This window comes from Miscanthus floridulus, chromosome 4 (genome assembly GCF_019320115.1).
Source record: "Miscanthus floridulus cultivar M001 chromosome 4, ASM1932011v1, whole genome shotgun sequence".
NCBI classification, from domain to species: Eukaryota; Viridiplantae; Streptophyta; class Magnoliopsida; order Poales; family Poaceae; genus Miscanthus; species Miscanthus floridulus.
Window position 1 is genome coordinate 113936755 of NC_089583.1, and position 15986 is coordinate 113952740.

General features: G+C 45.5%; 1 protein-coding gene and 1 pseudogene across 1 annotated transcript; one reads left to right on the forward strand and one right to left on the reverse strand.

Moving 5' to 3' along the window:
* The first annotated feature begins 2330 nt into the window (after positions 1–2330).
* On the forward strand, positions 2331–4705 carry LOC136549123 (uncharacterized). The gene is made up of 5 exons (XM_066540412.1): positions 2331–2439; positions 2544–2612; positions 2813–3139; positions 3840–3901; positions 4607–4705. Exons 1-5 carry the CDS (start codon positions 2331–2333, stop codon positions 4703–4705), a joined length of 666 nt encoding a protein of 221 aa, XP_066396509.1.
* A 298-nt stretch (positions 4706–5003) lies between these two features.
* LOC136549124 (uncharacterized) lies at positions 5004–6159 on the reverse strand (annotated as a pseudogene).
* Positions 6160–15986: the final 9827 nt, after the last annotated feature.

Below are 15986 nucleotides of genomic sequence, written 5' to 3' on the forward strand. Positions count from 1 at the left end.
CGGAGGTCGCTCTCACCTCACGCTGATGCGAGGAAGAACCGCTGAGCTCACGTGTCCCCCGGCCCCGCTGCGTCCACCAAAGGACGTCCTGTGCGCTGCTCCCCTTCTGAGGGGATGTTGGGTCCCACATACTAAAGTTTAGTCCATATCACATCAGACATTTATATGTTAATTAGGAGGATTAAATATGAGTTAATTATAAAACTAATTATACAGAAGGAGACTAATTTACGAGATGAATCTATTAAACCTAATTAATTCATTATTAGCACATATATTACTGTAGCACAATATTGTCAAATCATGGACTAATTAGGCTTGAAAGATTCGTCTCGCAAATTAGTATCAATCTATGTAGTTAGTTTTGTAATTAGTCTATATTTAATACTCCATGCATGTATCCAAACATCCGATGAGACATGGACTAGAATTTGGTCTATGGAATTAAACACCTCCTGAGTACTGAGCCCGCGAAAACCTCCACGACGCGAGGCCCGCGTCCACGTGACACCTCGTGCACTCTATCGCCGAGCCCAAAGTCTCGCTGCGTGTGGGGCTACGGGAGGCCATGTCCCACCAAGCAGATCAAGGGTAGACGGAACACACTTTTTGGCGTATAAGACTGCCTCCAACAGAGCATGTAATCCGAGACCTAAATGCAAAATAGGTTCGGCACAGTGTTTTGGCTACCGAAACAACGCTCCAACATAAGACCCAAACACCTCACCCATTTTGCATACGGGGTTCGCCGAAACGCAAATCTGTGTCGTCGAAAGAGAACGACGCAAATCTCTGCCGACGCGCAAGGAAGGGGGGAGAGGGCGCAAGTCACCTAGAGGCCGGCGCGGGCCGAATCAGCGTAAATCGAGGGGCGAATCGGGCGGATCTCACCGCCGATTCGGAAAATCAAACGGCGAATCGCGCGAATTGGGCCGAGTGGGTTCGGATAAGACGGAGGCGGGGGTCAGAGCGCGGCGGAAGCCCCTGATGGTGGCATCGCGGGGAGGGAGCTTCTTGAAGAGGAGCAGCCACGCGGCGGTCGGGCCGCCGCTGCCGGAGGACGCCGAGGAGACGTGGTAGAGGCGGCGGAAGTCCGGGGAGGAGACGAGGCTGGAGAGTGGGCGCGCCACGGAGCGCACGCGGAGGAGCTCCGGGACGGCGAGGCGGAGCAGGATCTCGTGGAGGAGCTCCGACGGGAGTAGCAGCAGCGGGCCCAGCCGCCGTGGCGGCCGAGCTCGCGGGCGATGGGTGGGGGTGCTCGCGGGCGAGGGGGTGGTGGTCGGCCATGGGAGGCGGGGAGCCCCCGTGGCGCCGTCCCTGCTCGGCCCCCGCGGCACCTCCTCCTCGCCCGCGACCGTCGATTGAGATTGAGGAGAGAGGGACAGACTTTTGTTTAGGCTGTTGGAGAACGACGAGTTTTGGGTGCGGGACATTTTACTGTGCATGACCCAAATTATGGAATGGGTCTTTGATTTGAGTACTTGCTATTGGAGATAGTCTAACTAGTGCCCCATTGTCCTATAGCGGAGGCCTCTCCTCTACTGGATTTTTTTTATTTTAAAATTATTTTCAAATATAACACTATTTTATTTTTTTGACGCCTGTATTCACACACACGGTCAGCAACGCAGGACGTGATTTGATTTGACGCATGACACTGATAGTCAGGCGAGCAGAGCTCAGGGCCTCATTGTGATCCATCCATCTCCATCCATTGGTCCGGTCCGTATGCCGTTTAGACTTTCGAGGCCAAAGACGTACTCCCTCCATACTCATAAAACATATCGTTTAGGATATGATTGTGCTTATCAAGAAATGATTAATTAGAGGGTATTTTTTCCTATATGTCACTATTAAATAGGGTTGCGGGTGCATTCCATACGAGAAAGAACCATAACTCAAACGGCTAGCGTAGCGCGTCGTGAGCCCTGAGGACCGGGTTCGATTCCTGGCGGGTGCATATTTTTTGCTAGTGCCCTGATTTTGCATGGCACTGTTTTGTTTTGGCTGAACGTGGCTAAGCGCGTTTCTGCGCGATTTTGGCCTGGCGCGCGCGAAAGATGCATGTCGCTGTGCACTGGCGCTCATTTGTTTCGTTCGTTTTTTCGTTTGAGTTCACTGGCGCTATTTTCTTTTCACTGCGCGCGTGCTCAACATGCCTGACGCTTGGAGTGCTTCGTCTATTTAAACGCCTCATACCTAGCTTCCTGCATCTACTACCTTGCCTCCTTGCTTGCTTGCTTAAACTACCGTGCTTGCTTGTTCTTAGCCATGTTCATCTACGACATGGCTTAGTTTTTTCTTCTTCTTCCACTTCTCCATACGGCACAATGGGTGATCCGTTCCCTGCCTTTGATCTGAATGTTCGTATAGAACAAGATGACGACGGCAACCTTCCCTTCAATCTCAACGAGCCAATATTGGAGGATCACAGCAACGGTATTGTGTCCATTGTTACTCAGTTTGCTCTTTCCATTTCTGATATTCATAGCAGTCGCTTGCAAATGTCTCCTTTCTCAGTTTGTTATTTCCTTTTTCAACAGGAATTGATTTGAACTTGCCACTTGATGAATTTGGTGCTGTTGACTTTGATTATGTACAAAACCTCTCAGGTAAGCCATGGCTATTATTTGACGTGTATTTGATTTGATCTTGTCACTTGATGTAATTAGATTTTTTTTATTGGTAAGCATGGCAATTATTTTGAATGTGCCATTAGATAAACCTGCATGCCGTATCTACTACTCCGTGGCTTGTTTAATTTCTTTTAATAGAACAGGTCATGACTAACAAGTGATTATTTTTTTAATAGAACATGCTGCTCCCATTGAAGCAAACCATCAAAGAAAAGACATGACAGAAGACGTCAGAAAACAAATTTATCAATCATTGTTGGCTAGAAGTAAGAATGGAAAACTAGGCAAGAAAGATACAACAATCGTTGCTGATCAGTTTGGAGTGCACATTCGGACAGTTCAGCGCTTATGGAAGCAATGTAAAATCCAACTTGCAAATAACATTTCGGTTGTGGTTGCTAGTCGAAAGAAGGGTAGAAGTGGTCGTAAGGCAGTCCCTCTAGATTTGGAACGATTGCGCAACATTCCTCTCAAGCAAAGAATGACCATAGAAGATGTGTCTAGTAAACTTAGTATTAGCAAAGCTAGGATACAAAGATATTTGAAAAAAAAAGTTTGCTTAGGTGCCATTCTAGTAGCATCAAACCATACCTCACAGATGCTAACAAGAAGACTAGGTCGAAGTGGTGTGTTGATATGATTGAGCAAGGTTTGGTTGATGATCCAAAATTTAAGGATTTGTTTGACTTTATGTTCATTGATGAAAAATAGTTCTAACTCTCTCAAAAATCTGAAAAATATTATTTGTTGCCCGAGGAAGATGACCCACATCGCACTTGTAAGAACAAGAACTACATCCCTAGGCTCATGTTCTTGTGTGTATGTGCTCGACCAAGGTTTAGGAATGGAGAATGTGTTTTTGATGGAGAATAGGTTGTTTTCCACTTGTCACTTATGAACAAGCTATTAGAAGTCACAATCATATTCGTGGAGAAGAAGTAATCAAGCCAATTACATCAATCACAAGGGATGTGATCAGAGATTTCATGGTAAATAGAGTGTTCCCTGCAATTCGAGCCAAGTGGCCAAGAAAAGATGTGAACAAGTCAATTTTCATACAACAAGATAATGCACCTTCTCGTTTAAAAGTGGATGATCCTATTTTTTTGTGAGGCTGCTAAGCAAGATGGGTTTGACATTCGACTAATTTGTCAACCACCCAATTCTCCGGATTTTAACATTCTAGATTTGGGGTTTTTTTAGAGCTATTCAATACAAGAAGGATGCAAAAAACAATTAAAGATCTTGTTCCAGCCGTGCAACAGGTAAATGATCAATTGTTTCATATAATTCTATAATATGCTTGTTTTATTGTTTCTTCAATAACTAATTGATTGATTTCTTCATCACATTTTTGTAGGCATCCTTAGGGCGCGTTTAGTTCCGATTTTTTTGGCTCTTGGCTACTGTAGCACTTTCGTTTGTATTTGGTAAAAATTGTCCAATTATAGACTATTTAGGCTTAAAAGATTCGTCTCGCCAATTACAGGCAAACTGTGCAATTAGTTATTCTTTTTACCTACATTTAATGCTCCATGCATGTGCCGCAAGATTTGATGTGACGGGGAATCTTAAAAATTTTTGGTTTTTGGGTGGGATCTAAACAGGGCCTTAGAGTACTCTCCATGAAAAGCAAACATGATTTTTGTAACACTACAAAGTGTTTTGAAAGAAGCTATGAAGGTCAAAGGATGCAACAAGTTGAAGATTCCTCACATGCAAAAACAAAAACTTGAGAGAGAAGATTCCTCACATGAATGAATGGGCTAATAAGTGGGCTTGATCCCCTAGGGCCTGTCACTGATCGACGGTCCCACTAAAGCAACATGTCATCACTGCGCCAGGAGCCAAGGATTGAAGCCCATGCCCAGCGCCCACACAATCCATTTTTTAACAAAAAAAAATACATCCACTTTTAATAAAAATAAAATATACTCATGTGCTTTGAGCCTTTGACTCGGCAAGTCCAGACTGTGAGCTGCGCCAGGTATCGCAACAAGAAAACCCCGGCTGGACGGCACGGGCATACAGGCAGCAGCAGCACCGGCAACACAGGGAAATATTACTAGACGAAAGTGAACAGCACCGTAAAACGACCTCGGTGTCAAACTCCTGAAATTACACGACTAGATGGCAGCCGATCGGGTGATATGCATACTGTTCAAGTGCGTTTTCTTCCCAAAATTATTCAGAGATTAGCACACTGCTATACGATCGACACAAAGGATAAAACTGGTACCCTAACAGAGTCATATATAATATCAAATAACTGCAAAGTATAGGGATACCACATGGTGAATGGTGATGGATGTAGCCAAGAAAAAAACAGTCTCAGGGGAAGCGATAACGCAAAGCCCCAAAAATTGTTCAGAACATTGTGTCGATGGTGCCACCGCCGCCGTGGAGACGTCTCGACTTGTGCTTGATCATCCCGAGCTTCATCACCTTCCCGTTGCCACTGTCACCAGCTTGGCTATCATCGTCGAGACAGGGCATCACCACCACACCGGTCAGCACAGCAAAATCCTCCCCAGTTTTTCCATCATCTGAAGAAGAACCACTGGTGGTCTTGAAGAACCTCGCGATGCAGAACCTGCCAGAACCCAGGTTGACGATCTGGGGATCCCTGCATTCCCTGTCCCTCCATTCCTTTGGCGGGTCAAGCTCCTCCCAAGGGCCCACTAGCTCCTGGGACTGGGAGTCCATGCCGGAGAGGTCAGCCGCAGCCAAGCGCCGGGACTCGGCGGAGAAGCCGAACCAGAGGTTGAGCTCGGGCACGTACTCCACCTTGCCGTGGAAGGGTAGCTTCCACTTGCCGACTTGCGTCCACGTGTGGCTCGCCGTGTCCATGCAGTAGGTGCTGGCGCCCTCCGCGGATACGCAGATGTGGGAGCCGCCGCCGACCACCGCGTAGGCTGTGATCTCGGGGTGGATGTTGTTCCAGTCGTCGAGGTTCTCACGGACGAACGGCGGCGGAGGGAGGGGGTGGCACTGCCAATCACCCTTCTGCGCCTAAGTGGGCACGCGGCGGTTGCTGATGAAGACCTCGAACTGGAGGCTGTGCTCGCCCTCGCCGCCGTGGCTTGCGCTTGACTCCGGCTCGGGAAGCCTCTCCATGACGAAAAGGCTGCTGCCGCACTCGAAATCGTCCTTGTTATAGACATAGGCACGGCCATCGTTGACGCCGTCGGCACAGGGGACGAAGAGGGATAAGGGCATCCGCTTGGGGTTGCGGAGGACAGGCATGGTGCCCGCGGTGCACGTCTCGGCGTCGAAGACGAAACTCCGCCCCAACTGGTCTGCGCAGATCACCTTGCGGTCCTCGAGCGGGAAGCAGTGTATCCTCCACTCGTCGTTCGCGTCGGAGTACCCGGGTCGGAAGTGTTGAGATAGAAAAGATTATCTAGGGTTCAGTGGGTTCTCTTTACTGTGAATATGATATCGAGAGCAGAGAGATAGAGAGGGATAGAAGAAGAACATGTCAACCTGACACCATAGAGGAAAATGGTCCAGAAGTCGCCATCTCGTTTGTCGGTAAAGTCTGCGCACGGGCAGCGACGTTCGGGAAAGAGGTCAATGAAGTCATCGACGTCGATGGAGTGGGGCGACGCGGCTGGTGGCTTCCTGTCACTGGCTGTGCCCCTCTCTGATCGGGATTAAGGTTTAGGTTTCGGTGGAGAGCTCGGCTCACGGTAAACCTCGTACCCAGAGCCGCCGGCCACCACCTCTATATATAGCGCAGTGTGATAGGGGTCCTCCAGCCATAGTGGGCTGGCCGTCTCCGATCAGGGCGTAGATCAAAAGTCCAAATGGACCGTTGGGCCTAGTTTAGGATTAGAGATCAATCTAACAATCTCCCCATTGATCTACTACCATCTTTCAATTTCATATCATTTGCTTTTATTCATTCCATTACATATTAGCGCATAGAGCATGTTTCATCGTCACGGTCAATTGCCGATAGATTTAACTACTACAACACACCACTCTGTTCTGAAATAGATACTTAACTTTGGACCTTCTTTTGTCCAGGAATTATAGGTTTTTCCTTAAACCCATGCCGGCTATATGTTCTCTGAACACGTTGGGTGGTAAGCCTTTTGTAAGCAGATCCGTGAGTATCCTTTCGGTACTTATATGCTCAAGACTTATGATATGATCCCGAACTTTATCTTTCACAGCATAATACTTTATGTCAATGTGTTTGGCAGCACCACTTGAATTATTGTTGTGAGCATACTGTACTGCCGGATTATTATCGCAGTATAACTTAAGTGGTCTATAGATGTCGCCAACCACCTTCAAATCAGGTATGAACTTCTTTAGCCAGTTCACTTGCCCTGTTGCCTCATAACACGCTACAAACTCGAAATACATTGTGGACGATGTAGTGAAGGTTTGCTTTGAGCTTTTCCATGAAATAGCTCCCCCTGCGAGAGTGAATACATATCCAGACGTGGATTTTCTATCATCTCCCGCATAATCAGAATCTGAATATCCCACTATATGTAGTGAATCTGATCTTCTATACGTCATCATGAGTCGTTTCGTTTCTTGCAAATAACGCAAGACTTTCTTTACTAATTTCCAGTATTCTATTTTAGGTTTGCTCTAGAATCTACCAAGTAACTCGGTAACAAATGTCAAGTCAGGGCGCGTACATACTTGAGCATATTGCAAGTTTCCGACAACTGAAGCATATAAAACCGTTTTCATTTGATCGATCTCATACTGATTTCTGAGGCATTGAAAATCTCCATATCTATCGTCCTTGACTATAGGAGCAGGTGAGGGATTACATTTGTGCATATTGAATTTCTTTAAGATCTTTTCTATGTATGTCTTTTGTGACAGTCCTAATATTCCTTTGCTTCTATCTCGGTGAATCTCGATTCCTAGAACAAACGAAGCTTCACCAAAATCTTTCATAACAAATTTTGAGGACAAAAACTTCTTTGTCTCCAGTAGTAGTCTGACATCACTACTAGCAAGTAAGATATCATCCACATATAGGACAAGGAAGATAAACTTTCTATTCTTAAACTTTGTATAGACACAATTATCCTGTGTGAATAACCATCCATACTCTTTATAGAAAACGGACCATAGATGTCTGTGTGAATAATCTATAAAATTCCTACGCTTCGTTTGACATCTTTTTTAATTTTCTTTACATACTTTCTTTTTATGCATTCTCTACATTGTTCTAAATTTAAGAACTCTAATGGAGGAAAAATATCATTCTTAACTAGTCTTTCTATACTCTCCCTCAAAATATGGCCTAAACAACAGTGCCATAATTTCGACGACGTATCGTGAGCTCTCTTTCGTTTTCTGTTTACATCCACAGACGAGGATACATTCTCATTGTCGCACGCAACGTTCCTATGATCGCATACAACATTCACATCATCACGTAGTGATAACAAATAAAGCTCATTTTATAAGATAGTAAGACCAACACATGCATTATTAAATGTTATCTTACATTTGCCATTTCCAAAATGGCAATCATATCCATCATTGTCCAAACATGAAACACTAATCAAGTTTCTCTGTAAAGAGGGAACATAAAGTACATCTCTAAGTAAAAGTGTGAAGCCATCAACAAGCTCTAAAGAAAGATCGCCAACGACTTCAACATCTGCTCGGACTCCATTTGCAACTTTAACGTGTCTTTCTCTTCTTTACGTAGTCCTCATCGAACGGAATCCCTGTAAGGAATTAGCAACATGAATAGTTGCACCTGAGTTAATCCACCAAGTAGATTTCGAATACTGTACATATAGGGATTCATTTATGAATATAATAATGTTCTCACCTTTCTTTGCCTTGATCATCTTTAAGTAATCGGGATAATCTTTCTTATAATGTCTCGTCTTCTTTCAATAGAGACATTGGTCTTTCTCTACTGTGAACTTGTTCTGCTGAGGCTGATGCAGTATGGGATCCTTTTCCTTTGACTTTGAGGAGGAGTTAGCATTAGTATTTTTTTTTCTTATTGTCTTTCACATAATTAATAGTGCAACTATTGGCAGCTTTCATTCTCTCCTCCTCTTGCACACACATAGCCATGAGCATCTCTAAGTTTCATTTCTCGGGCTGTATGTTGTAGTTGATAACAAAAGTGTCAAATTCCTTTGGCAAGGAAGCAAAAATCAAATGGATAAGAAACTCTTCCTTGAGAGCCAGATTCATTGGTTTTAGCTTGGATGCTAAATTGCTCATCCTTAGTATGTGCTCTCTTATGCCACTATTTCCAGAGTACCTCTCATTCACCAGCTGCTTTATCAGCTGAGTAGCATATGTCTTTGAAAAGCCAGTGAACTGACTCTTTATTCTATCGAGGTACTCTGTGACCGTGTCACACTCTAGAATTGAACCCATAATTACAGGCTCAATCGTGTTCTTTATCACAGCCAAATATTTTTTGTTGGCAGTGACCCACTTCCTATGCTCAAGGTCATAGGACATCTTTTGGGATTCAAAATTCCTCTCTCTAGTTGCCCAAGCGGCATCAGCCTTATTTGTCTTCCTCACCGGTGCCACAGGCTCAGTGGGACACGGTGAGGTGACTACCCAGTCCACCTCAATCAAGATAAAGGCCATGTCAATCTTTTCTTCCACTCCGTGTAGTTGTCATCTTTAAGAGTAGAGGTCTCTTTGATACAACCCATCAAGTTGTATCCGTCTAAAAACACAATTCATATAGAGTGAGAACATAAATAATAACAATAATTGCATGCCTTGATTCCAACATTAGTCAAAATTAAAACATACAACTGTTTATACATTAAATCTACATCACCGTTGGGCAGAAATAAAAATAATGCATAAAATTATTAAAATTACAATATTATTATTAACAACGTTGGTCAGAAAATAACAACATCGTAATCATGTCAAAATCTCTTTTTCTCCAATTAAATATCACGTTGGTTCAAAATAACTATAGAATAAACTATTTCTTTAGCAGCGGAAAATATAAAAATTATCTATTTTTCAGAAGCATTTCTCTGTAATTTCTCTATTCTCTGAAAAATTATCCTGATGGTTTAAAATTTAACAGAGAATTAAAATAAAATAAACTCGAAACTTTATTTATTGTTCATTCTGGCCTAGCCTGCAGCAACAGTAACCGGCCCAGCAGCAACAGGGCGCGGCCTGCCTTGCCACAGCAGCCCACGCACGCGCGCTCGCGACACCTCCCCGCGCCCAAGCCACAACCTGGGCCTGGGCCGGCAAAGTCGCCCGCCTAGGCCGATTTCGGTCTAGTCGCGCTCGTCCGTTCATCCAGATCCAACGGCCACGCGCGTGGATCGGGGACATAAAAACCGACGCCGCGGCGACCCCGGTGAAAACCCTAGCCCATTCTCTTCCTTGCCTCGCTCCGTTCTCTCCTCAGCGCAGCAGCAGCAAGCAACCGAGCGAAAGAAAACGCGAAGACGGCGCCATCGTCGGTCCCCTCGCCGGCGTGCGCCCCCCCAGCGGGTGAGCACGCCGCCGTCGAGCGGTCTGGGCGGCGGTTGCCTGATCCCCTTTCTGAAACCCTAAATCTGACCTGGTCGCTTCTTCTCCTTCTCTGTCTCATCCCCGCGACGGCATGGACTGAGATGATGACAGCGTCGTCGTCGGCCCTCTCGTCGGCGCGCGCGCTCCCCAGCGGGTGAGCGCGCCACCGTTGAGCGGCCTAGCCGCGGCGCCCTTGGCCAGAGCACTCGCGCGCGCACCGACAAGGCGGCAGCGCGGTGCAGCGGCGAGGTAGGCCTCTTCCCCTTCCCCTTTTCTTCTCTGATTTGATTTTCCTTTCTTCTCTTCTCGGATCTATCCGATTTAGGGTTGGAGATGGGGTTAGGATCGAGATTAGGGTTTGGTTAGGGTTAGGGTTTCATTCATTGTTCTTCTTCCCCAAGTTTGATTCACGGGTTAGGGTTCGACTTCGCGTGCCGAGACCCCTTTCTTTTCTCTATTCTTCACCCGATTAGGGTTAGGGTTCGGTGACCCTCTTCTCTTCTCAGATCCGAACAGATCTAATCTATTTCTTACCCCTGACATGATCTACATCTTGACAGAGGGTTCCGATAGGCTAGATCTATACCCAGTGAGGCTCTGATACCATTGTTGAGATCGAAAAGATCATCTTGGGTTAGGTCTAGTGGGTTCTCTTTACTGTGAATGCGATATCGAGAGTAAAGAGACAGAGAGGAATAGAAGAAGAACGTGTCGAACCTGACACCGCAGAGGGAGATGGTCCAGAAGCCACCATCTCGTTCGTCGGTGAAGTCTGCGCACGAGCAGCGACGTTCGGGGAAGAGGTCAATGAAGTCGTCGACGTCGGTGGAGCGGGGCGACGCGGCTGGTGGCTTCCCATCACTGGCTGCGCCCCTCTGTGATCGGGATTAGGGTTCAGGTTTCGGTGGAGAGCTCGGCTCACGGTAAACCTCGTACCCAGAGCCGCCGGCCCCCACCTCTATATATAGCGCAGTGTGACAGGGGTCCTCCAGCTATAGTGGGCTGAACGCCCCGATCAGGGCGCGGATCAAAGGCCCAACTGGGCCGTTGGACCCAGTTTAGAATTAGAGATCAATCTAATAGGATGGTGAATCTGGGCCTGGGAAGGAAAATCCTCTCCATCTTCATCTTTGACGCCGGCGGTCGAGAGGTGGCGGCGTCTCGCGCTCCTCCTGCTGATGAGGTACCTGATCCATCTCCCTTTAGTGGTGGTGGTGGTGTGCCAGGGTAAAAGAATCGCTGGCTCGTGAGGTCGATGCAGCGCAGTGACTTGAAGCCAGGGATGTGGTCGTTGACGATGAGGTTAAGAAATGGCCGGGAGAGGCCCATCGTCGTCAATTCAGAATACAGATGAACAAACCTGCGCAGGCGGAGAGATGCATTCAGAGATGAGATTGCAGAACATCACAACATACAAGTCGATCGAGATCGAAGGGCGAAAGAAATAAACGCATTGGCTTCCGATCGAATTGTTACTCCACAATCAAACGGGATGAATTAAGGTGGCGGCGGACCTTGAAAGAGGAAGAGGGCCAGAGCGGCGCCCCAAAACGCCGCAAGCCAAGCTGACCAGAATGGCGGCGTAGCTAGGTCTCGGAAGAATTTCTCGGGGTGAAACGTTGAAAGGCAGGCACTGGCAGGGGCGTACCGGGCCTGGCACGGCCCAGTGTTTACATGTGGAGCTTTCTGCTTCCATTGGACCATTTTTTATCAATGTTAGTGTTTGAAAAAAAAAGTTGTCATATGGTATTTCGATTCGGAAAGCATACCATTTCCATAGTCCGTGAAGGGTTTTTCTCGCATGGTACTGCATGATATCAAAACTAATATAAATTTAAGACCAATAATTTTGACTCGTTGGGCGTGAGCTGGCTCAGTTCGTTAGAAAATATAAACGAGCCAAGTCAAAGGAGCTATCAAGCTACAAGCCTTTCGGTCAGCTTTAATATATGTTACCAGGCTATATGACTACTCTTGAAGCTTAGTGTTTTGCATTTCTCTATCCGCACCTTCTGGCATGTAAACACTTTGAGACCAACTATGAAGTTGGTATTGTCTCCAAGGTGTTATAATTTCTTACTAATATCATTATCATCTAGAACTTTTTAGCTCAAAAGAATCAAAATTAAAAGAATCATTGGTGGTGGTGGTGGTGAGCCAACTAGTGCACCTATGGACTATGACCACTCAAACTTTTTAATGGCTTACTTATAGGTCATTATAAACTTTTATAATGGCATACAAGTAAAAGACTTTTTTTTTTTTGCAAGAGGGTGCGAGCGGTTTGGTCTCTTGGAAGGGATAACCAGAGGAGAGGAATAGTGTAGGTCGTATGGGCCTAGGCCCAAATAGAGATGGCAACGGTGTCTCCCTCATTTCTTCTTAAAAAATATTTGAAATATGGTTTACCTTAATTATGACCAATACTTTGATTAATTGATGCAAGATTATGTACAGCCGAGTTAAATAACAAGTAGGGGCACTTTAGACATTTGGTATCTTTCATTAATTACAGATGAACAGAAGGAGCCGTCTTGTCAAACGTTTTTCACAAAGGCTTCAGCTCCTTCGGAGAAGCCACTTCTTCTGAGAAGCCAGAGCCAGAGCCGTTTTAGGAGGAGACAGAGCCCTGCCAAGCAAGCCCTAAAAGAATCGATGGCTCTTGAGGTCGATGCAGCGTAGTGACTTGAAGCCAGGGATGTGGTCGTCCACGATGAGGTTAAGAAATCTCCGTGAGAGGCACAAGAGGGATTTTTTAGCGATTATTATGTTTGTTTGTTTTATGTGTGTGTGAGAGAAAAAACATTATGTTTGTTAGTTTCAAGATAAATAAAACGGTACGATGATATCCCATCTTATGAAAACATGCTTTTTTGAGAACGAAGAAATAGCAATATTTTTTGAGAAATAACAATGAACATGTGACACACATGCCTACTATTCTAAAATAACAATTAATTGACTAGATAAGTGAGCTCACTGTACTAGAAAATCATTTATTGTTCTAAAAATATATACTATAAAATAAAACTAAGCTATATGCACTGGCAACCTCTAAGTCACATATTATCTGTCTTTGCTTGCTTTCTATTGTATTGGGGAATAGGATTCACTTCTGTTTTTGTGAATGTTGGTGCTGCCTTGGGTCCAGATTGCAGGTGCCGCTGGTCGCTGACCCAAGAAAACATCAAATGTATTCACAATGCCCTAATGAATGTCAAAAATGAGGATTGTATACAACACCGGAGTTGTTTTTTTAAGCGTACCAGGGTTCCATCTATTCGATCACGGAGCACATGCGCGGGACTGGCCGAGGTCATCAAGGTAGAGGCGGCGGCGGCGGCGTGAACTGGGATGCCGCGTCGGACGCGGCGGACGCAGCAGGGGACCTGGAGTACGCGACGGCGGAGTAGGCGGAGGCACACGTCTGCCGGCTGCTGGACATCCTCGCCTGCACCACCGCGTTTGCCAAACCCCGGGACGGCGCCACCAGGCACAAGTCGTCCAAGCACGGGCGCCCCACGACACAGCCATCCCCTCCCGTACTCGCGTCAACTGGGGCTCACGCCGTCGTCAGCGGCGAGGCCGCGCTGCCGATATCGGAGGCGCACAGCGTGGCCGCCATCCGGCCGCCGCCGAAGCTTGGGGAGTTCTACGACTTCTTCTCCTTCGCCCATCTCACCCCGCTCGTCCACTGTGAGGATCCTCACTACTATTTGTCTAATCTGTCATACTCTCCTGTCCATTCTCTGGCTGAAATAATAGCATTCAACAATGCTCAAATCCAGTTGAGGTCAGCTCCAACCCATATCTGCACTCTTCCAATGCAAGTTATCTACATATTCTAAAGATTGCAAACAATTAGATTCATAATGTATTTAAATATTGAAGCCTATAAATTTAATAATCTCTTCAGAACGTATATGTTGTTCGTGTCGCTCAACGATTAACAAAAATTTGGACTAATGGAATTCAGGAGAAGCTCGATCAAAGAGTATGGGCAACAAGTCCTGCTGCTGTCAGAAAACACCACCAGAATTGGTCTCCAGAAGTCTATAATTCATCACCTGGAGGTGCTATCAGAAAATGGGGTGGTCAAGCTAATGAATCAACTCCCCTCATACCTACATTGGTCTTCCTGGCATTGTGGTGAAGGCAGGGTATGATGAACAGGGTGCTCCGTTCAGCATTTTCTATAGCGGGCTCAAGGGTTATGAGCCGAGGTTGATTGAGATGGCCTATGCATTTGAATAGGCTACCAAGGTGCGAAAGCCTCCAACGCTCAAGAATTAGAACATACATCAGCATGAAAGTTGTCTGATAGTGCGTGTTTGGGTGTGCATTTGTCATTACCTTGGTTCGAACATAGGTAGCAGAATACTAAAAAACAAACCCTTATTCCATTTCTTGACTATGTGTTTGACAGGGATGTTTGAAATGTGAAACTGTGTACTCTGTACATACATGGTACGCAAGTCTAGCGAAAACTGTTAAACACCTGGTAAGATGCAGATTCCAAAGAAAAAGGTTGTCTAAGATCCTCTGGTAAGATGCTTGCGACGAGACACCTGTGAGATGCACTATACTTTTCTTTACATGTAAATTTTGATAAATTTCCCTTGCACACACATTAGGTGATTGATTTGTGTCATAACCTACGAGCATGGTAAATCCTTAAGGTTGGTTTATGGATTTCAATTTATATAATATGCATGTTCTTACCACATTCATATTTTAGTGGTTCCTTTTTGTAATATGGTGCAGACCATATGGTGGACTCTGGTGGGATGAGGTAGTGGGAACTGTGTTGACATCTCTCCAAATGCTCCTGTGCAGGTGAGTTGTAACCATTCGTGCTTGTGATGTAGTGCCAGTATTGGAGGCTTGGAGACAAATTGTTTCGATATATGTTGATGTTTATCTGATTAATACGTGTAGTTTTTTTTTGGACAAACTCAAAAAACTGCTGGCCTAAATGAGATAATTCAGCTCTTGTTCTACTATTCTGCTGTTGTTTCCACGCCCACCTTTAGCTGCAATGTGACACTGCAGGCAGTGCTCCTGTGCAGGTGTCAATGTTCTGACTAACAGGGAAGAAGAAGCAAGCTGCAATTTCCCTTTATCAAGAATAGTATTTGTAGGTTCCATAAAGAGCCTTGATGTATTTTGAACAGCACATACCTTAATTCTATATATGTTTAATAAACATTCCACTTGTTGACACTTCCCTGAATTGCTTTTTTTCCTTTTCTTTAGCTTGCATATGAAGGGCGGGCCTGGTGCAAGCGGTAGAGTCTTACCGCCTGTGACCAGAAGGTCCCGGGCTCGAGTCGCGGTCTCCTCGCATTGCACAGGCGAGGGTAAGGCCTGCCACTAACACCCTTCCTCAGACCCCGCACAGAGCGAGAGCTCTCTGCACTGGGTACGCCTTTTAGCTTGCATATGTACTGGTCAGGTCGATATGCCCCTTCTGAAAATTTGTTGGTTAAGAGTTCATCAGGTTATCTGATTGATGATTTTTGAATTTGCTTGTTTATGTTACTCAGGAGATAACTTGGATTGTGGTGACCAGGTGGCCTTTAATCCATTGTCAAACAATTCCGACTCCAAAGCATGCTTTCTCAAAGATTTGCTTTCCTATACATTTGGGATCATTGCCTTGGTTTCCCAAGCTATAGAATCAAGCCTGTGAAACAAAAGATGTTTAAATCCTCTATGAAACATGCCTGTAAACAGCTTGTCCAAGATTGGCATCTCGAGCTTTTGTTGTTGGACTCTGAGTCTGTCTATAGCCTTGGATAGATATGAGGATTGGCTTACTTCTTTTTTTTTTATCTT

What these genes read in the sequence shown, in the direction of transcription:
- LOC136549123 (XM_066540412.1), top strand. Translation starts at nt 2,331, where the DNA reads ATGGGTGATCCGTTCCCTGCCTTTGATCTGAATGTTCGTATAGAACAA. An exon ending in ATTGGAGGATCACAGCAACG is followed by an intron (nt 2,440 to 2,543) that starts GTATTGTGTCCA and finishes CTTTTTCAACAG; the next exon opens with GAATTGATTTGAACTTGCCA. An exon ending in TTATGTACAAAACCTCTCAG is followed by an intron (nt 2,613 to 2,812) that starts GTAAGCCATGGC and finishes TTTTTTTAATAG; the next exon opens with AACATGCTGCTCCCATTGAA.